Genomic DNA, 23311 nt, shown 5'->3' with positions numbered 1-23311 from the left:
CATCAGCAGATGAATGGATAAGAAAGCTGTGGTACATATACACAATGGAGTATTACTCAGCCATTAAAAAGAATACATTTGAATCAGTTCTAATGAGGTGGATGAAACTGGAGCCAATTATACAGAGTGAAGTAAGCCAGAAAGAAAAACACCGATACAGTATACTAACGCATATATATGGAATTTAGAAAGATTGTAACAATAACCCTGTGTACGAGACAGCAAAAGAGACACTGATGTATAGAACAGTCTTATGGACTCTGTGGGAGAGGGAGAGGGTGGGAAGATTTGGGAGAATGGCATTGAAACACGTAAAATATCATGTATGAAACGAGTTGCCAGTCCAGGTTTGATGCCTGAGACAGGATGCTTGGGGCTGGTGCACTGGGACGACCCAGAGGGATGGAATGGGGAGGGAGGAGGGAGGAGGGTTCAGGATGGGGAACACATGTATACCTGTGGTGGATTCATTTTGATATTTGGCAAAACTAATATAATTATGTAAAATTTAAAAATAAAAAAAAAAATAAAGTTTCCTGTTGTGATTGTGGATTTTTCACTTTCTCCTTTTTGGATTTGTTATTTTTTCTTTTATATATTTTGAAGCTATTTATTAGATGCATATGGATTTAGTACTGTATCAGCTTGTTTAGCTTACACTTTATGATGAAAAAAGGTCCTCTTTCTCTAGTAATATGTCTTGATTTAAAAACTACTTTGATATTGCTTTGGCTATATTAGCTTTCTTTTGGTTTGTGTTGCATAGTGTATCTTTTTACTTTACTTTAAAACTTTCTGCTTTATTTTTAAAGTGTATCCTTGTAAGCAGCATATAGTTATTGTTATTGTTCTTGAATTGTTCTTGTTCTTGAAAACCCATACTTAACTGCCTCAGCATTGTATTGGGATCAGTTAGTCTGTTTATATTAAAATTGCTGATACAGTTGGGTTTATATCTATCATATAACCCTCTATTTGACATGTTTTACATTCTTAATTTCTCCTATCTTATGTTTTTGATTATTTTCTATTTTATTTTTACTCTATAACTTGTTAACTATACATTCTTTTCCCATTCTGTTAGTAGCAGATTTGACACATTATATAGTAAGTTATTGCTCTTAATGCTTTCCCAAAACTGTTAGATGCTCTAATTCTACTTTCCTTTTATGTTACTGTAGTCAGATATTGTAGTTGTACAAATATTTAAAACTCCACGACTTTATAATTATTATTTTGTACATTAGGTATTAATTATATTTACTCACATCATTGTACCTCATTGCCTCTTGTATTTTCACATTTCTATGTGAGATCATTTAACTTTTGCTTGAATATGTTGTTTTAGTAATTCTTTTAGTGCTAACAGGGAATTCTTCAGTATTTATCTTAAACAGTTAATTTCAACTTCATTTTTAAGAATGTTCTTGTTATGTATGGAATTTTAGGTCATCAATTTCTTTTATTGCTTTAAAGAGGTCATTCCATTCTCTTCTAACTTCTATACCTTCTCAGAATGGTTCTGCCCTTTCCAGAGTTTTAATTATATTTTATTCACATTTCCAGAGTTTTCTGATGCTTTTAAGAATATTAATTTTAATTTTTCCATCTTTGTTTTCTTGTTACCAGCAAGAATGTTAGCCTATCCTGCTCTATTTCATCCTGTTGTGGGGGAAAAAAGCCATTTCTACCCCAAAAGCTAATTCTGAAGAAACGTCTTGTGAGTCTTTTAGCTCATATTGGTTTAACCTGTTTTAAGAAAATGACATTCTGATATTTCCTCCTGGACTTAACCAGTTCAATTCATATTCAACTGGATTTTGTTGACTAAGATTTGGTTTGGATGATAAATTTTAGTGATCTTGATATTTTTACACTATGCAAAAGATGCTTTAATTATACAGAGTGAAGTCAGTCAGAAAGAAAAACAAATGTCATGTACTAATGCATATATATGGAATTTAGAAAGATGGTCCTGAAATTATTTGCAGGGCAGCAATGGAGACACAGGCCTAGGGAACAGACGTACGGACACGGGGTGGGGGCGGGGAGTGTGGAGAAAGGAAAGGGGGCAGTGTGGAGAAAGTAACAGAAACTCACAGTATCGTGTATAAAATAGACAGCCAATGGGAATTAGCTGTATGACTCAGGCAACTCAAATCAGGGCTCTGTGACAACCTAGAGGTGGGATGGGGCGGGAGGTGGGAGGGAGGGTCAAGAGGGAGGGGACACATGTGTACCTATGGCCGACTCATGTTGATGTTTGGCAGAGACCAACACAATTCTTTAAAGCAATTATGCTTCAATTAAAAAGTAAATTAGAAAAAGATGCTTTAAGCATGTTTTACTTATTTTTAAAATTTAGTTTCATTTTTAATTGGAGGATAGTTACTTTACAATATGGTGATGGTTTCTACCATACATCAACATGAATTGGTCACAGGCATACACATGTCCCCTCCCTCTTAAACCTCCCTCCCACCTCCCTCCCCATCCCTCCCCCTCTAGGTCGTCACAGAGCACCAGCTTTGGGTTCCCTGTATGCTTAATTTTTTGGCCATATCACAAGTCATGAGGGATTTAATTCCCCAATCAGGAATCGAACCCATACCTCCTGCATTGAAAAGACAGAGGTCTCAACCACTGGAGCGCCAGGGAAGTCACTTCAAACATGCTTTAAATCAGTGGTTCTTAACCTTTTGGAATCATAAGCTCCTTGTACCTTCCGAGGACTCTCTGGTTAAAAGACAGATGTCTACTGTCCCCAGGTGAATGCTTAAAACTGTATGAAGTGTGTTCTTCATGGGAATTAAGGAATGTTTCTCCTACCTCCCATTCTCTCTCCATACCATGTCTACCCATGGGTTTCAGGATGAGAATCATTATATTCAGTATAAAATAAATGTTAAGTGTAAAGGTGTAGATAAGTCAGTTAATACTTGAGCACTTGCTGTTTGTACAAGGACATGTTGGGGAGGAAGGTGTGCTGGGCCTGAAACAGGAAATCCAGATTTGATTGTGACTTTGCCATATGCTGGGCCTGATGGTATCAGTGTTCTCATCTATAAAATAAAGATTATGGTAACCCTTCCCAGACATTCTTGTGGAAATGAGATGAAAAAATACACAAGAAATCACTTAATAAATTGAGGAGTACTGTTCATGTGAAAAATAATAAATGTACGTGTATAAATATGCATTTATATATAATATGTACACACAGTATATAGGAAATCAGTTTTCCTTTTTCAAACTTTGTTTAAAGAAGTACTTCAGCTGAATACAGTAATTAGGAATAAGACTTTTTGCCCATAGCACTTTCTTTGCAATTTTTCTTAAGGAATGTAAAGATAATATAACTTGGGGTGAGGCAGAAAAGAAGAAATCCAATACTGTTAATCTGGCTCTGAAATCCTATTAGTGTTGATTCTAACTAATACCTGTACTTTTATTCTCTTACCTATGGCATGGGACAATGTATCTCTTTAAAGTGTATTTTTTTAAGGATCTTACAACATTTAACACATTTTTCTCTGCAGAGAAGTCTCTGGGTAAAATTACTATTTTTGTTGTTGTTGTACTATAAAGAGGACAAGTTTCAAATATTAAAAAAAATCAAATTTGATAGAATGTTATTTACATTACGATTATGGTTTTAATGGCATGTATTAGGAAACATTCATTGTACTATTTGACATGTCAGTTAACACCCTCATTGTGCTTCAATTAGAAATTATCCCATATAAAGTCTATGTAGAATACTAGAACACCTTAGAAAACCAAATAGTCTTACTGTCATATTAAAAGGTGACAATTATCAATAAAAAGCATTTGTTAAATTCCCATTTTTGTTCATTACTATAAAAGCTAGAGTTCTTAACATTTTGTGGAATCTTTGAATGCCTTTGAGAATGTGATGAAACTATAAACCATTCCTTAGAAAACTGGACTCAGTGCTAAGTTGCTTCAGTGGTGTCTGACTCTTTACAACCTTATGGACTACAGCGCACCAGACTCTGCTGTCTGTGGGGATTCTCCAGGCGAGGATACTGGAGGGTTGCCGTGTCCTCCTCCAGAGGATCTTCCTGCCCCAGGGATCAAACTCACGCTCTTAAGACTCATGCATTGGCAGGCGGATTCTTTACCACTAGCGCCACCTGGGAACCCCTAGAAAACTGCACACACATGCACATAAACAGTTTTGCTAATAATTTTTAGTTTCCCAGACCACTGGAAACCCAGATGGACTCTTCCTGTAGACCCGGATTAAAGAAACCTCACTGTAAAAAGGTGTATGCTTGCACACTTCGTTCTCGTTGTCATCATTTGAAACTATACTATTTGTCTATTCCCTGTTGGGCCAGGAGGTTTAGAAAGTGGATAGTTAAGGTTGTTGTCCAGCAGGTGGCACTTATTAACAAAGTATGTACAGGTGTGTTGTCTATAGAGCGCGAGAGAGGAAAGGGAGAGAGGGACGGAGAACATTCATACAAGAATACCTAATACTCAGATTAAGATAATATAGCCACCAAGTTGTTCAGGGTATTAGAGAACTTGACTTAGAGGCCATTATAGATTAATGAAAAATATTTAGAATATGCACATCAATGTCACTGTCCATTTTCTTCTTAAATGCCATTGGAAGATGAGCTAAGAGAGTTGGAAGAAATACTTTAAGATGGCAAATACATTTTCTACCTCTTTGGTTCCTTTGAGAAGAAATACATAGATGTCACAGCATTTCAGCAGAAGATTTGATCGTGGACATTACTGATGGGTTTTACAAGTAGAATTTCTCCAGGGGGATGCCTGATGGTTAAAAAAAAAAAAAAAAAAAAAGTGTTGGTTTAATTAGTTAATTTTTTGGGTCTGTGCTTATACTGAGAGATATTTAGTGTGATTATACTTAGTTAAGGTTTTCTGCCTTACTTTTATTACTCCTGTTTTCCATATGACCTGACCTTTAGTGGTTTTACTGGAGTACTCGAGTGCTTTTGATTTGGGCATGAGAAGGTAATAGGAGAAAGGGGATGGTTGTGATGTTGCTTTCAACTGGTTCATTTGCAAAAGTGAAAATTTTGACCTGATTAAGGCAAAGGTAGGGGCTTCCCTGGTAGCTTAGCTGGTAAAGAATCTGTCTGCAATGCCGGAGACCCCAGTTTGATCCCTGGGTCAGGAAGGTCTCCTGGAGAAAGGATAGGCTACCCACTCCCGTTTTCATGAGCTTTCCTGGTGGCTCAGAGGGTAAAGAATATACCTTCAGTGTGGGAGACCTGGGTTTGTTCATTGGGTTGGGAAGATTCCCTGGAGAGAAGGGAATGGCTATCCACTCCAGTATTCTTGCCTGGAGAATTCCATGGACAGAGGAGCTTGGCAGGCTACAGTCCATGGGGTCGCAAAGAGTTGGATATGACTGAGCAATTTCACTTTCTTTCAAGGCAAAAGTGACCTTAGATAAACAGAGGAGAGAAGACTAAAATTCTTTAAATCAGGATTTAATCAGGCAACTATCAATATTGGCTTTGATAAAAGTGGCCAATAAATTTCAGCAGCAGTGGAAAAAATATGAAATAAGTGAGAAGCTGTTTATTATCTGTTAACTCAGGGAATAATAAAACTTTTGGCAAAGTTGGAATAAAAATAATACTCTTGACCAGTACAGGTGATGATGAGAGTTGGTGTATTTTTTAACTTTTTGTTTTGTGTTGGAATATAGCTGATTAACAATGTTGTGATAGTTTCAGGTGAACAGGGAAGGGACTCAGCCACACATATACATGTATTGATTCAAAAGTTGATACATTTTTGGAAAGCGATCACACCCATTGTGACAATTGTGTCCATTCTTGGCCTCATTTCTGGAATTCTACTCTAAAAAGTAATTTAAAGAGTAAAAACAATAGGCATGAAAGTACTTAATGTATTTTTTTATAATGTTAACAAGCTGGAAATACCCTTTATGTACAATAGAGGAATGATTAAGTAAATTAGGGAACATCAGACAACTCAATGGAATGCAGTTAAAAATGGTGCCAAAATTGTAACAACATGGAAAAATGCTTTCGATAGGAGAAAAGTACAACCATATGTGTATTTATCCCATGAGTATAACTATGTAATAATTAGCTGTGCATTGAACAAAGACTGGAAGCAAATAGGAAAAATTTAAAAAGTTTGATAAATTAGGGTGGTGTTATTATAGATGAAATTTATATATCTTTGTTATTTTGTTGAAAACTGAAAAATTTAAGACAGTTTTCTAATTTTATGCACTTATGGATTATGTTGAATATTGAATTAATTGGGAATTTAACTATTTGATGTGAAGAATGTTTTTGCCCCTAATAGATAGTTACTGTTCCAGAATGGTTTACTGAGTAGTGCATTCTTTCCCCACTGATTTGAAATGCCACCTTCCTTCATTGTTATGTAATTTCCATGGCAGGGGCAAGTTCTCATCCCCTCATCCCAGCACAAACCTTATTCTCTTTCTCAAAACTTTTGTTTCCAGTCTTGTGTATTTATTCTTCCACATGAACTTTAGAGTAAGTTTGTTGATTTTCATTTGACAAATTTAGTTTTGGTTTTACTTGGAGTGTAGTAAATCTATAGATTAAATTTGGAAAATAATTTTGCCTCTTAAGCCTCCTGGTGTTTCCAGAAGTTTCGGTGAAATAGCTGTGTTTTTAAAATTTTATTTGGGATAGAGTGAATTAACAGGTGATAACATTTGTCTTTTTTCTGTGTAAAAGCGGAATGATTCTGATATTGATGCCAGCATTCACTTACAAAAGTTTCTAGTTTTCAATTGCCTGAAAGAAAGTATGCAGCTGAGTCCAGATGGGGAAGTGATGGAGACATACTGACATTTCAGTCAAAAACATTCAAAAACATTGAATTTATGTTTGCCGTTAATAAAATGGCCTTTTGGGAAAAATAGCTTTGAATGGCCACAGTGGTTAGATGTCCTCACTCTCAGGCATGGACTGTCACCTGTGGCTGATTGGTGAGGCTTACTTGTTCCTCAGCACATTTTCAGAGTCTCTTTCCTCCTGCTGGTCTCCTTTGTAGCTTTATTGAAATCTCTTTTCAACTTTATCTGACTTTTTTGGGTGGAATGTTCTCGTCCCTTCCTATTTTCTCTCCCTGTCTTCCTCTCCTGCCACCCCCTTCTGTCTCACTGGGTCTCTGATGGTTTCTGTATCACTTCCTCCCTCCTCCTCTCCTAATATTCTTCACGACATCTTTCTGATTTCTTTGTGATTAGCAAACGAGAGACTCTTGTTGAATATTATTCTTAATGCTAGGACTTCTGGACATCTCTGTAATGGCTGCATCTCATTTCTCACCTGTTGCTTATCTTTGATCAATGCTCAGTCATGTCTGACTCTCTGCGACCTCATGGACTGTAGCCCACCAGGCTCCTCTGTCTATGGGATTCTCCAGGCAAGAATACTGGAATGGGTTGCCATTTCCTTCTCCAGGGGATCTTCCCAACCCAGGGATTGAACCCAGGTCTCCTGCATTGCAGGCAGATGCTTTAACCTCTGAGCCACCAGGGAAGCCCATGTAAAGCATAGTATGGTCTTGAAATGGAGGCATAATTGAATTGTAAGACTCTACTGTTTGGGGCTGTATTGCATTGAAAACGGTTGCAGTTAAACTCTTTCATAAGGCATAGTCCTGGTTCACCTAACCAAATAAAATGTAATATGATCATTGTTTTGAACAGATATAGATTAGATATGCTTTTGATTTTTGAAAAACTTTGACCTGTTGGTACAGTTTATTTTCCAACATTAAAAAAAAAAGTCACCAACACATCAATTTAGATTTTGTCTGTGGGTAATTAGCAGTCTCTTTGGAAGCCCGGAGCATGACTAAAGCAAACTGGTCTTCCTTTTTTAGGAAATGGAATTTCATCTAAGTTTCCTCTGTCTGTCATGTCAGACAGTTGTTATTGTTTTTTGCCTTTCTGATCCTCTTCCTGAACTTTTTTTTTTTGGAAACCATTGTATGGTAGATTTTTCTTGGCATGTTATTTTCTATTGATTGTGTATATATGTGTGTGTGTGTGCATCTGAGCATGTGCTTACATGCCTGCTAATGTGCCTGCTCACAGGCAGATTAAGGATAATTCAAAATAGGAAACTGGTGTTTTTTTTTTCCCCTGAACTCCGCAGTTTGTATTTATTCTTATTTATGATTTAAGATGATGTTTTGTGTGTATGGTGCATTGCAAACCACTGGGAAGACACAGTCTGTTTATTTAAAAATTTTAGCAAGAATAACCATGTAGTTATTGGAAAGAGGAAGTCCACGCTGATTTTGTTTTTGGTCCTGATTGGTCTACCTCTTTATATCCTATGGAATATCATGCTGATATCCATCAGAGGCTAACAGGTGTGAAGGAGACTCGGGGGGCCTTTCTGTCTTCACTTTTTCTCCTGTCACAGGATGAGGAACTCTGGAAAGGTAGTTTTGTTTTTGTTGGGCAGGCGCACAAAAGCCCACATCCTTCTCCACCCTGGACTGAACCCTGGAGCCCTCCACCTCTTGGTTTCTATTTCCCAGCCACCCCTACAAGCTAGGGGGTGTGTGCCTGCTCCCTGGAGGCCCCCTTTGTACTGCCTTTTTGTATTTGAGGAGAGGGAGTGTCCTGAATCCTTGGCGATCCGGCAGGCTCATCCATCACTGGCATTTGGGCTGTAGCCCTGACTGACTGCCCCACACCACCCCTGGATGCTAATATACTGGGGGCTGCTAGCCTGCTGCTGCTTCTGACATGACTTCTGTCCTTCATTCCTTCCTTTTTCCCTTCCTTCCTTCCTTCCTTCCTCAGAGTGTGCCTCAGTGACCCAGGGTGGGACCCTGGGTGTTTAGCAGGGATTGGTGCCAGCCGGAAGCTTTTCTATAGAAGGTGTGAGGCCAGGCTGGGTGAGAAAGTGGACCTGGCAATCCCTCAGAGAAGACAAACAGTGGTGAGAAAGGGCATGCCAACTGTTGGGTTGCATAGGGCTGTTTATTTGGCAGTGCTTGAGGAAACTCAAAGTTCTTATAAGCTGCTTTGGTCTAGTACATAGGCCCCAGCTAAGAATAATTATTTTGAAGTATCTTAGGTGCAGGAAAACATAAATACAAGCAATATGTTCATCAGGTAGGAATTCAAAGAAAGTAAAGAACAAAGTATCATCTAATAAATACAAATATTCTTTTGTATGCCCTAACTTCTTCACTTTTGAAAGCAGAACAAACCAGCTCTGACATGCATACATAAATAGATCAGAAAGCATCTCCCAGAGGTCCAAAATGTTGCTGTTGGGAAGAAGGATTCATGATATTTGGGCTCGCCCACGTGAAGCGACCATAACAAAGGACCCTGTTTTGGCCCGGGGCCCTTGTTATTTGGTTTCTTAGAGCCAGGACAGGGAAGTGTGATGATGCCTCGACTTGTTCATTTTTCAGGGGCAGATGGTGGTCTGCGCGAAGTTTGGCAAAAATGTTTATCTTCCTAAAGATGCTGAGTTTTACTTTATTTATAATGGATCTCATCAGAGACACATCGTGATTGCAGAGCGCAAAGAAGATAATGTTCTCCAGTCCAGCATTCCAGGTGAGGCGTGTGTGTGTGTCTGTGTGTGTGTATACTCACACTGGGTTATCTCATGTCTGAGGCTCTTCCAGCTGTGTCTGCAGCTCCCCAGGAAGCCACAACTTAGACTTACCCTCCAGACTGGGGAGCAGGGCTGTGGATGCAGTCTGTCTTAATATTGCCTCCTGTTGTCCTGGGACCCGTGGCCAGGGACAGCTCAGGGAGGCCTGAGATACCTGACATCCATCTTAGTTCCGTCTTCCTCGTTCTCCTGTGGTTGGTCTAGTGGCCTCTCTCTGCTTTGCTCCCTTGGGTGGCTGGGGTTCCTTACTCAGCATCCTGTCCATCCAGATGTTTCCTTGTTGGATCTCAGGCTCTAGAACTTTCTTATCCCACCACCATTCACATTCTGAAACCTGTAGTTCTCCCAAATGTCTTCAGGTATCACAGTGACAGATGACAAGTTATGAGCCAACAGCCCTCCTTAGGGACAGTTCTTTTGTATTTTCAGTAGGTGTGGGTTGTGCATCCGACAGCAAGCTCTAATCTAAAGGTGCAATTAAGGCATCCTTTACCTGTAGGAAAGGGGAGTTTTTGTTGTTTTTCTTGTTTGTTGATTGGTTGATTTCAACTGTGGGTCTTTAAGATCCCTTTAAATTATATCATCTAGGGACTCTTCAGTTTTTTTAGTAGGTAAGACTAGCTTCATTTTTTTTTTAAACAAATGTTTTAAGTGCTTCTGTAGGATATCTGTTGCATGTGGGAAGAAGGAAGACAGTAAATATGCAAACACAGGTATAGTGAGAACGGTAGTGATCTACAGACACCTTGCAGCCCTCCTTGGGTTTGATCACTGAATCAATCTACTGCCCTACTTCTGGGACTTTGGGCAGTTATAAGCTCTCCTATCTTGGGCCCAGGAACTCCCATCCTCATAAAAAAAAAAAGAAGTCAAACCACATTAAAGGCACAAAATTATACTGGCTGTCAGTCTCTTTTGCCTCTCCCCTTTTGCTTTGGCACTTGTGTTGATGTTTTTGCTGCATTTGTCTTGGCCCTCTTTTCTTGGTTTTTCTCTTTTTTAATCAAGCTTCTTATGTAGAGAAAGAATAAAAATAATAATAGAAGTGCTACTCCTAACATCAACATTTTTATCTTTTTCTTTGCTTGCATGTCGGGGTGAACATTCTCCCCACTCCTTGTGTGTTAAAGAACATCTGTTTGAGTATCCTGTGGCCTGCTTAGAAGGGAGCGTTCATACCTTGAGTTTAACAAATTCCTTACAGGCAAAGGACAGTTTCTGAATCTTAGATTTTCCTGGATATAGCTTTGCAAGGGTACCTTTCTGAAGTATGGACAACAGATTTCTATAGTATATACTAGACACATTTAGTCTGGTGGTGGGAGCTGCGTTCCGTGTTTGTACCACTGGGCCACTTTAAAGAGACAATGATGAGAAAATGGCAGTCGTTCCTGCCTGGTAAGCCCAGGATGCTCTTGTTCCTTGAAGCCTGGCAGCACAGCTCCTGGGGAAAGGCTCTGGAGAATATAAGGCAGAACAAGGACGATCTGTGCCTGTTAGTTGTTTGCTTGGGGGTCAGTGGTGGCCGAGTGTTAACCCTTCTTCTGTCCAGCTGTGATGATCATAGAGAACTGTGAGATTCTGCCAAGGACAACACAAAAACATACCTGGGGTGAAGTTCCCAACCTTGGTAAAATGAAGGAAGAGTGTAAGGAGGAGGGAGAAGCAGCAAGGTTAGGTGGCCACCCATAGCAGAGACATTAAGAATAGCTACAGAACAGAGATGCTGCTCTCAGAAGTGGCCTGGGGAGTGAACATTATTTTTAATGTTTCTGTGGATTAGCGTTTACCCATCCTACTCAACGTTCAAAAGGACGCTGAGGAATTAGGGTAAACTTGTGTAACTTCATGGTGCTGCCTTATAAAATGATCACCTAAATAAATATATAAAAAACATGTGACTCAGAAGGAAATGCCAGAACAGAAAAGGACAAAGGTCTTTAAGACAACAAACTTGAATCTGACGGTTGGGCAGAAGTACATGGTGAAGTTGTGCCAAACAGCAGTGGTAATGATAGGAGTGTTAGTGTTAGTCGCTCAGTCGTGCCCAACTCTTTGCAACCCCATGAACTGCAGCCCACCAGGCTCCTTTGTCTATGGGATTTTCCAGGCAAGGATTCTGGAATGGTTTGCTGTTTCCTTCTCCAGGGGATCTTCCCCACGCAGGGATCAAACCCAGGTCTCCTGTACTGCAGGCTTCTTTATTGACTGAGCTACCAGGGAAATAATGACGAGAGAACAGGCACTAAAATGGTCAGAGCTCATAAAAGTTAGCTTGGAACTGGAGTCCCTGGTAGAAGATGGGGTCAGTGTTCATTTGGACCCGCCAGCCGGGCAGCGTTTAAAGCTGACAGGCCGCGTTTCCCGTCTGCCTTACTCTTCTGAGCGTGTGGTGTGTGTGCTCGGCCTCTCGCTTTGGACACTGGGAGCACATCTTTGGCGGCCTCAGGGTGAACTGTTCACTGTCTTGTCGTCCAGGCCACGGGCTTCAGGAGACGGTCACCGTGTCTGTGTGCCTCTGCTCGGAAGGTTACTCCCCGGTGACCATGGGCTCTGACTCTGTGACCTACGTGGACAACATGGCCTGCAGGCTGGCCCGTCTGCTGGTCACCCAGGCCGATCGCCTCACCGCCAGCAGCCACCAGACCTTGCTGACCCCGTTTGCCTTGACGGCGGGGGCATTGCCCGCTCTGGACGAGGAGCTCGTGCTGGCCCTGACTCATCTGGAGTTGCCTCTGGGGTGGACTGTCTTGGGGAATTCTTCACTGGAAGGTGAGTCCTTACCAGAAAATTCAGGTGTCTCCTCTCTATGTGAAGTTCAAAACGTGCTCTGCGATCTGTTATCTGTTTATCTGGATGGGTTTTCCTGCCTGTTTTGACCCAAGCCTTTCCCTGGTCAAGCTGGGGTCTCTGATGTCCTGAGCTGCTCATCTCTGGGCTGGTGAGGCCACTGTATTCTAAGAGGTGAAGAACTTTGCCTCAAGGAGGGGAAGACTGTTTCTTTGTGGCAGGTTTGGGCCGTGCTTCCACTTCCCTTGGCATGTTTTCTTGCTGTAACAAGAGTATATTGGTGCCCTCTTTCAAACAGGGAGCGTCATTGAGCAAGGAAGAACATGCAGCCTACTTGTGGAACACTGAGAAATGTGGCCATGCCGGAAATTAGCTAATGCATTGACATCTTCAGAAATGTCAGTGTCACTGAGAACATTCATATTTTCTATATTTATATTAACTTTTGGAATTACTTCTGGATGCCCCTGCTTTTCTGAGAGACTACATAGTGTCTTAATATCATTAAATAAACTCTTAAAACCATTTGGAGCCAATGTGAACAGAGATATAGATGTATTATAAGCCTGTACCATGCATGAGGCTACACTGTTCAGTAGTTGGTACTTAATGGCGATTACAGATGACATTTTATTGGAGGTAGAAATATCACTCTGTATTTATTCAACAAAATATATACTATTGATGTTTTTTCTGTGTTCTTCCCATGCCTTTAGCTTTGTGGTTGGATAATGCTGTTTTTAAGAATTTCTGCTTCCAGATGGTTACAGGTTATAGGTTGGTTTAAAATCAGTGATGGATACATTAAACGTACTACTCTAGGTAAAGTGAAAGTGAAAGTCGCTCAGTCGTGTCCAACTCTTTGTGACTCCATACACTGTACAGTCCATGGAATTGTCCAGGCCAGAATACTGGAATGGGAAGCAATTTCCTCCTCCAGGGGATCTTCCCAACCCGGGGATCAAACCCAGGTCTCCTGCATTGCAGGCAGTTCTTTACCAGCTGAGCCACCAGGAAAGCCCAGGAATACTGAAGTGGGTAGCCTGTCCCGTCTCCAGCAGATCTTCCTGACCCAGGAATCGAATCAGGGTCTCCCGCATTGCAGGTGGATTCTTTACCAGCTGAGCTACGGGAAGTCCCTACTCTAGGTAAAAGGGATATGATTTTTTAAAGATGAATCATAAGGCCATATGCCACAATCAGAGAAAATCTCCATTTCTTATCCTTATCATGGCTGTACTTAAACTTTCCTGGGCACTTAAGGGTGTGCCTTATTTCTTAAGACCTTGGATTAAACAAGTCACAAGCCCAGTTCATCACTGAGCAATGCCCGACTCCCATGTGCTGACTTGGTGTGGTAGCTGACCGATATGAATGAAGGGGTGGGCTTCCTGATGGAGTTGGTGGTGTCTGTTCTGCTCACCAGGATCTAGCAAAGGGCTTGGCATATAGCAGGCACTCAAAAAATGCTTGAATGAATGAGGGGTGTATCCTAAGACTTTAAGGAGTCACACCTCCTAGATATCACTTTTGTAACTCTCCTGCATATAAGGAAGGGAAAAATGTTTTCTGGCTAAGTAAGTTCATTCACATGTATATACACATATATTCATATATTCATTTATGCATATATATGTAGATACATATATTCATTCATATGTGTATATATACATTTATACATATGCATATATATGTTTTCTGGATAAGGGGCTTCATTTTCTTAACCCTCTTGGCTTTTAAAACAAATTTTATCAATAATATTGGAGGATAGTTTACATTTTGCAAGGCAGACTCATTTTGACCAACACATAAATTTTTCATAACTTCTAACTAGTTACCATGCTCTTATGTCACCAAGATATGTAAGTACATATTGTGTATATTGTTATATCTTTTTTCATGAAAAAACAAAAACAAAAACTGGAGCAGTTGCTTCACATGGCGAGACACTGGATTTTATCGGAAAACATTTCTAGTGTAACAATCATTAAGATTAAGTGCCAAGTCCTGGCCCAGTTGCTTCCTGGCTATAAGATCTTCTGGGCAAGTTATTTTTGTTCTGATGCCACAGTTTTAATTTCTAAAATGAGACATGGTAGTCCCCAAACTCATTGGCTTGTTGCCATGGTTGAATTAGATAGTGTATGATAAGGCTTCTACAACAACGTCTGAACATACTAAATTCTCAGTAAAAGTTGACTTTCATGCGTGTTTGTGAACAGATTTCCATGTATAGAGAGTAGGTTGTATGTACATATTTGAAAAAGAAATTACAGTTGGTCTGGACAAATGAAGCTGTAGGCAAAAGATAAAATCTTGGTGCTGTAAACAATTCCTTGAAATTTCTAGTAAGTTTCTAGACTTTCTCTAAGAACAGTTTATAGTAGTTGAGGTAACATTGCCTGCAGCCTAGAGACTTGTAATAGAACTTCTCTACAAACATCAGTGTTCAGGGACAGCACTTTTTCTTTTTGGTCCTCTGATTAAATAAGTTCCACGCTCTTGTTTTCTAGTTTGCAGATCCTTTCTTCCACTTGATTTAGTTTACTGTTGAACTCTTGAAGTTTTAAATGTCAGTTGTGTTCTTCAGCTCTGTTATTTCTGTTTGGTACTTTTAAACATTTTCTTTCTTTTGGAACTCTCATTTTGTACATGTATTACTGTCCTGACCTCGCTGAGCATCTTTGTTATTTTGAACTCTCTCACAGATAAATCACTTATTTCCATTTCATTAAGATTAGTTTTTGGAGATTTATCTTTTTTTTTTGATGTTATTATTATGTTTCTTCATTTCCCTTGACTCTGTTTTGTTTTCTGTGCATCAGATAAAACAGCCACCTCTCCCAGTCTTGACAGACTGCTCTTGCGTAGATGAGCCTAATCAATCATCCCAGCCTAAGCTCCTGGTTGCCTCTTAAATCTTTGTGATAGTCCAAGTTACTGTTTTGTTCTTGGTAGTTCCCAGTAGTTGAGCGTGTGCCAAGACGTGTCAGTGCCCTAAAGGGGAGGATCTCAGTCAGCACCTAGACGCAGGGCGACTAGAAGGCATGAGCTGGGAAAGCATGCAATCAAATCCCTTCCAGGGAAAGACTGGAAGATGAGTGTTTTTAGCTTGCTCTTCTGTAAAGAACCCTAGGGGGATTGTTGCAGCCAGTGCTTATGTGCACACCCATTAACAACCGCTGCTTTATCCACTACAATCCTGTGGGACTTGTGAATGCAAGCCCCATTGCCCATCAGTGCCTGGTGATCTGGGACCTGTTGCTTGAGTCATAGCCATAAAAGCAGTTCCTTTCAGAGAGACGCTGGTGACCTGGCTTTACTGTTGGAGTGGGACTGGAGCAAAGGAATAAAGGAATTGCCAAGTGGCTTCCTTGGGGTCCAGGGAGAATCACAGCCAGCCCCTCAATACATGCTAATGAGAAGCTAGACCATTGGGCAGCAGCTTATAAAATATACAGTCAAATCTCTTCCTGGGAAAGACTGGGTGTTCTTGCCTGCTCATTCTACACTGATCCCTGGGGGACAGCCATGGTATGTGCTTATGTGCCCATCTTAGAGCTGCTGCTTTAATTGCTATGGTCCTGTGAGATTCATGAATATAAGTCGTATAAGCATTCAGAGATAGGTGTTTTGGGGGCCCATCCCTCAGGTGGGAGCCTTAAAAGTTGGAGTGTTATATGTACAGTGAAAACCCTTGAATCCTCAGGCAAAAGTTGGAAGTTGGGTGTTCCCTTCTGACTGTATGGGGCTGTGCTAGGGTGGGGTTAGTGGCAAGAGTTTGTCTCAGCCTTTCCTGCCCATCTCAGTGTATTTTCTCTTTCGCCGTATGTGTAGGAGGCACTGGGGTAGTTACTGGATTTCTCTCAGTAGGAATTGCTCTGTGTGTAGCTGTCCATTTCCATGGGAGGAGGGTGGTTCAGGAGTCTGCTGAGTCACATTTCTGATCCTTCTCCTTCAGTGTAGTAGAGTTATGATCCAAGATGTTTAGAATATCTTACGTGATCAGTGCTTCTCTTTTCTTTCTCTGTAAGCAGAGTGATTTGAATTTATTTTTTATTTTTCATTGATTTACTCACATTAAGGCCATTAATTTCTCAAAAAGTGTTGAAAATAGAATGACTTTATATTACAATTACAGAGAGTCTGCAGATCAAATGTACTTTATTGTAAGAATTATTTTCTTTTAGTTATTGTAGAATTAAAATATTAGTACTTGATACTGTCCAGTATTTTCAGCAAAGTCAATGCAGCCTTTTTAGCATCCATGTTTTATTAGTGTTGCTTGTCTTTGAGACAGATAAATTACATTAGCAAAGTAAGGAGTAAACTGTGGCATGGAGCACACTGAAGTTTAACCATGTGTTAATGGTAGGGGCATCATGAATGGAAAACAGGTTTCTTCCTCTAGTAACTATTTCCCCTATGACCTACCCAAAAGCTATTTGATACTGTACTGTTAACATTTATTTAAAATCCTTTGTATGTATTTATGCTTTTTAGGGGGGTACAGAGGATGCTGGGCTTCCCAGGTGGTGCTAGTGGTGAAGAACCCATCTGCCAATGCAGGAGACATCAGAGACATGGTTTCGATCCCTGGGTCAGGGAGATCCCCTGGAGGAGGGCATGACAACACACTTCAGTATCCTTGCCCGGAGAATCCCATGGAGAGTCAGGCATGACTGAAGTGACTTGGCACTCACTCACAGAGGATGTTAAGGAATGAGTAAAATTGATTTCTGTCATGATTTTGCCATGGATGAGCCTGATGCAAGCCTTACCGTGCAGCACGACTGTATTTCCTCACATTTGATTATAAATCTATTATTTTTCTCTTTTCAAACACTAAATAAGAGTTATTAGAGAGACCCGAGAACCTGTAGGAGGGCCAGAGTCTGAGTTGTCCTGTCTTATAAAGCGAGGCAGAGCCTTTCCTTAGCCTGCATGTTACCCGCCATTCCTCATCATGCAACTCAGTTATTCTCCTAGGGAAGCAAATAGCCTGTGTTTTATTGAATTTGGTGCCATAAATAAAATTGGATTTCTGTCTCATAAAATTAAACCCATTCTTTCTGAGAAATAGCTTTTGTGATTAAAGCTTCTACAGGGTCTCAGGACCTCACATTTATAGTAAAACTTTAGTAATATAATAACCAATAAAACGTCACATTTAATTTTTTTTGTTCTGGATTTTTAAATTGTTTTTTGGACAGAAATCTTTTCTCAGAGATTGGCATAATTTTGACAATTAGGTTAACTGGCTTGAAATACTCTTTTATTTTAAATTCTGCTGGTAGTCAGATAACTTGAGTTGCAGGCTTCCCTTTCTGCTCAAATTACTTCTTTTCACTTGTGTGTCCAGCAGCCTGACATGGCTGCAAATACCAAACTTGCCATCACCAACCTTGGCAGCAGTGGGGAGGCTGCCATTTGAGTAAAGATCCCAAAGGGACTGCAGATGCCGTCTCAGAGGACTGACGGCCTTGCTCCTGGGAACATAGCGCCTCTCCTGATCTATGGAGGTAGGTAGAGCTTGTCTTGGGTATGCATTTTTTTCTTTTTATTTGGCTGCACCAGGCCTTCGTTGCAGCACGTGGGATCTTCAGTTGTGGTATGTGGGATCTCGTCCCTGACCAGGGATCACACCTGGGCCCCCTGCATGGGGAGCGCCGAGTCTTAGCCACTGGACCACCAGGAAAGTCACCTGTGCATTCTGATTTAAGGAAGGAAAAGCCCATTTACTTTTAAAAAGTCATATAAAACTCTCTCACACAGCATATGTAGACATTTACAAATCAATTTGTAGTAACAATTTTCAGATTCAAGACATTTGTTGCCAAAGTAAATTGTTGTTTGTGAAAAATGGGTTTGGACTTTTCTTCAGGTCTCTAGGTAAAAGTACTTCATTTGTTCAAAGATCTCCTTATAGGCAGAAGTTCTTTGCTGTGGATGAGAACTCTTTATCAATTATACCAATTGTGAAAACATAACAACCTGTTTTTTCAGCTTTATTGGGATATAACTGATGTATATTGTTAGTTATGTTTGTGTACACGTGTTGATTAGATGCATTGATGTATTGCACGTGATTACCACTATAGCATTAACACCTACTTCTCATCGCATAATTACCATTTCTCTTTTTTTCCTGTGGTAAGAACATTTAAGAAGGGTGGCACCATGAATTGAATCTGTAGGACATATACATTAAAATTTTTAATGAAGCAAAGAAAATATGTCAGACTGCTTTATTAAGTTTAAAGAGTTAAACTTTGTCCCTACCTTTACAGCTGATTCTGTAAGTGGAAGAAGTTTTCAGGGTGAGCTGATTGAGCTTTTGCAGCTTTTTTTTGCATGGCTGTCTTGGGTATAAACATAGCCAATGTATTTTGAGAGCTGGTTTCTCATTCTGTAGTTTTATGGTTGGCTGGAGAGCTGTCTCCAAAGAGAAGCAATGGATGAAATGGGTAGGACCCGCTGACAATGGCTTAGGGAATTTTTTTGTTTTAGTAATAATTCCAAAGACTATTATTTTAATGATTAATTCCAAAGATCAGATCAACACTGTGTACCTTTCCTTGCAAGTGGAGTTATAGTAAACAGAACAGACTTAAATCTAGAAGTTAGAGAAATGGTACACTGGTTGCAGAATACATGTTGCAAGGGCCAGGCCAAGTATTGGGTTGGCTAAAAATTCATTTGGGTATTTCCCGTAAGTTTACAAGTGAACTTTCTGGCCAACCTAATAGTATCTGTCTTGTGTGAAAACAAGTCATACTGTAATGAATGGTGACTTAAAGGAGAAATAGAAGCCTCAATGGGGCCACAAGTTTAATGGTGAGGTACTGCTGTTACTAAGAAGAGTGGTTAACATGATGCTCTACCTTATTAATAGCGTCTTTATAAATTCCCTTTGAAGGAGAATGTTTGTTTTTCTCTATTTTACAACTTAATGGGGGATAAAAGGAGAAGAAATGTAGACAACCAGAAGGGCTTAGGAAGAAAGTTTATAATGGAGTAGGGGTGATTCAGCAACCCTTGTTGTTTAGCTGCTCGGTCATGTCTGACTCTTTTGCAACCTCATGGACTGTAGCCCACCAGGTCCTCTGTCCATGGAATTTCCCAGGCAAGAATACTGGAGTGGGTTGCCATTTCCTTCTCCAGGGGATCTTCCTGACCCAGGGATAGAACCCCCATCTCCTGCATTGGCGGGTGGGTTCTTTACCACTGTCACACGTGTCTTAATTGTTTAGTGTTCTTTGCTGCTGCTGCTGCTAAGTCGCTTCAGTTGTGTCCGACTCTGTGCAACCCCAGACGGCAGCCCACCAGGCTCCCCTGTCCCTGGGATTCTCCAGGCAAGAACACAGGAGTGGGTTGCCATTTCCTTCTCCATTAGTGTTCTTTAGGGAGTTTAAAGAACCATCATATAATATTGCTTATCTGCAGGAAATGCTGTTAAGTGAGGATTAGCAGTTCGTTATGAAAGACTCAGTGGGAACTGCCAATTTTCTGTGCCACCTACATCTTGCTTCAAGCCACATACCCGGAGCATCCCCTCTTTCTAGGCAACAAGAGAAGGGAATTTGAGGGCCAGCAGTGTTTGACAGAGGGAGATATCTGTTTATCTCTCCTTGAATAGACAAAAGAGATCTGTAACCAGTAAGAGGCAAGGCTTGTTTAACACTAAAACAGAGCTTGTTTAGCGTTTGAATACAGTCTGCCAGCTCTAGAAATTGAAAGAAAATAAAGTGAGGCTCAGGAGCAAGGCCCTGTTGGTGGGCTGCCACCTGGGTACCAGGTTTTATTAGTAAAGGGGATGAATTAGAAGACTTGCTTGCTGTCCCACAGACGTTGTGAAATGTCAGCTTTGTCTCTCTGCCCTAAATGCTCTGTCCCGGACAGAAAGTTTGAGATAACATCAGCTGATGTCCTACCAGTGGGCAGGAAGCCTATAAAGGACATATTTATCACAAAATACAAGTTTGTAGGTTTAAAAAAATTTGGAAGGGTTTTAAAATTAATGCATCATGGGTGCTGACTAATTCTGGGATATATGTTTTTCCTGGAAATCTTGGCATTTTTCAAGCAGTTCTGTGTATACACTCAGTATTACTTTCTAGCCTTCTGGCATTTCTGATAGTACCTGGTGGAACAGACATCTCCACACTTTCTCTTCTGACATTTAAATCTGGTATTATATTCCTTCAGTTGCTGAGGTAACACACTGGATAACTGCTAGTGGTGGAGAGAATGATCTTTAAGACAGGTCCCAGGGTAAATGGGTAAAATTGTTTCATAATACTTAGCCATGTACATGCACACAAATGTGTATCATTTGTGAAGTTTTAAAACCCTTAACCTAAAGCTGGTTTCTCTGCCTTTCATCTCTCTTTTTTTTTTAACCTTGTCATTTTTAAAGAATAAATTTTTTTGGCGGTAAAGAATTTAACACAGAATTGACCTCTTAAAGAAAGGCCCTTTTCCCCCTTTGAGTCACTTGGACTTTTCCTGCAGTTGAGTCAGTCAACTCTTATTAAGCACATTCTTATTAAGCACTTACTAAGCACAACTTATTAAGCACAGTGTTTAAGGCACTGTATTTTAAAGAAGAAAAAGCAGCTTAAACTTTTCCTTAAAAATTAAGCTTCCTACAGGACACCAGTGGCCCTGAGACTAGGGTAGAGAATGATATATTTATTCTCACTTCTGAGAAATAGAGAATAGGGTTCTCTTCAGGTTATTTTCTGGTCATTTTCTCCTACTTTCAAAATTTTCAAGGAAAAAACAATGTAAGTGGAAGCTTTTATTTTCAAACGCCCATCCCTACTGTGCTTCCCAAAGGATTCAAGGCAGTGGAAGGTTTTGAAATTCATCTCTGGGTGGCAGTGTTTCATTCCTGGCTTTTCTCTTTTGGGAAGACTTCAAATGTGTGGGGCAGTTTGGGGTTGCACACGGGAGACTGAAACTGAATTTGAAAATGACTGCAGCCAAGTATTCTCTTAATGCTTATCTTGAGTAAAAAAAGTTAAACTTTTTACTGTTTTCATAGATTTCTTTAATAGAATTTGAATACTGGCAGCTTTTTGGCTTAGACATTAAAGAATCTGCCTGTAATGCAGGAGACCCTGGTTTGATCCCTGGGTCAGGAAGATCCCCTGGAGAAGGGAATGGCTACCCACTCCAGTATTCTTGTCTGGAGAATCCATGGGAAGAAGCGCCTGGCGGGCTACAGTCCAAGGGGTCACAAAGAGTTAGACACAACTGAGCGACTAATACTTTCACTTTCAACTTTCAATGTACTACTTTATTTAAAAATTAAATCAAATATTGGTTAAAAAGTTCCAAATGCTTGGAGCTTAAAAAGGCTGATGGTTGAAGATGGGTGGGTGAGGTCTGGCATGGGGGGTGGGCAGCAAGCTGGAAGTGGTGGGGTGCTCTTAGGGAAGTGGTCAGACCTGTGTCTTAGAACAGTGGCCCCTTTGCTGGGCCCCAGTGAACTTTACAAGGCTTTGTCTTGATTCTTTCAAATATGGGTCATGATGTGGGCACAAGTCTGTATAGCCCTCAGGTCTTCTGTCTTTCTACCCCGGGTCTTCTGTCTTTCTACCCCGGGTTTTCTTTCATAGTGATTCTTACACACCCACTTTCTGTTCCCCATACCTGGAGCTGTAGCAGCTTTTGTTTTGCAGATTTGTCATGAGAGAGTGCGTGTGTGCACACACACTTGTGTGTGGACACAGACGGCCTTCTGGAGAGTGGGGTGCATGCCTGAGCTCTTAGGGTTGGTGAGGCTTAGTTTCCTGCCGCTTGCTCTTCCCCACTCTCAATCTGTTGATGTTTCCAAGTTCTGTCTTTCTGCTCTTCTTTGCTTGGGTTTGTCTTCTTTTATCTCATTATCTTTGCCGAAGAGCCAACTCATTGGAAAAGACCCTGATTCTGGGAAAGACTGAGGGCAGGAGGAGAAGTGGGAGACAGAGGATGAGATGGTTGGATGGCATCACTGACTCAATGAACGTGAGTTTGAGTAAACTCTGGGAGATACTGGAGGACAGAGAAGCATGGCATGCTGCAGTGCATGGGGTCGCAAAGAGTTCGACAGGACTGCGTGTCTGAACTGCAACAGTGGGAAGCATAATAGTTAGGAACTTGAGTTTTGGAAGTAGAAGAATCTGGGTTCAGATTCTTGATGCTCCATTTACTACCTGAGTGAGTTTGGGCAGTTGCATAATTGTGCCAAGCTTCTTTTTCTGCCCCTACCTTGTGCAGTGCTAGTCAGGAATTGATGAGATGAAGTATAGCAAATGTTAGAGGGAAACAAGAAGTGTAAAGTCCTTGTAGTCATTGGCACCTAGCAAGGATGAGATAAAAGTAGATGTGGTGACTGATTCTCATTCATGCCTAACAGCTGTCATCTGGACTTCTAATTAACTTTTTCTGAACTTCCATCCTCACTCTCATCCCAGGTAGACTTCATTTTATATATTGGTGTTCTGTTTGGGTTACCCCATTTATCTTCTCCTTCTCTCATCAGAATATCCCTTCCTAAGTCTGCCCCTGTCCTGAAGGAGGGGATAAGATCTCCCACTAAAGTTGCAGCTCATAGCCACCAAATTGAATATTTCTCCATGTGGGCTTGGATCTGTGGCTTCCAGGGCAAGGCAGATGTGTGGCCAGTTTTCTGGTTGTGTTTAAATTCAGAATCTCAATGCAAACTTCAAAAGGCCATTTCCAAGATATGATGAGTCTATGCTTTTCCTTCTTGTCAATAATAGAATTAGATTGTGGTATATTTTCATTTGTCTTCCAAACAGAAAAGGGTTCCTGGAGGGTCACTAGGAAGGGTGCCT

At 40.6% G+C, this 23311-nt stretch overlaps 1 protein-coding gene across 7 annotated transcripts in view; it reads left to right on the top strand.

Moving 5' to 3' along the window:
* The window catches only part of ARHGEF28 (Rho guanine nucleotide exchange factor 28), a 346823-nt gene that overhangs the window by 133305 nt on the left and 190207 nt on the right, over positions 1–23311 (top strand). For all 7 annotated transcript variants that reach the window (XM_055554799.1, XM_055554792.1, XM_055554797.1 and 4 more), the window contains exons 3-4: positions 9466–9613; positions 12153–12446. In XM_055554799.1, coding sequence (XP_055410774.1) covers positions 9466–9613; positions 12153–12446 — 442 coding nt within the window. The remainder of the gene's footprint in view (positions 1–9465; positions 9614–12152; positions 12447–23311) is intronic.

Source organism: Bubalus kerabau, chromosome 18, assembly GCF_029407905.1.
Source record: "Bubalus kerabau isolate K-KA32 ecotype Philippines breed swamp buffalo chromosome 18, PCC_UOA_SB_1v2, whole genome shotgun sequence".
NCBI classification, from domain to species: domain Eukaryota; kingdom Metazoa; phylum Chordata; class Mammalia; order Artiodactyla; family Bovidae; genus Bubalus; species Bubalus kerabau.
The sequence above is the reverse complement of the archived record's forward strand: the minus strand, read 5'-3'. Positions and strand labels throughout refer to the sequence as shown.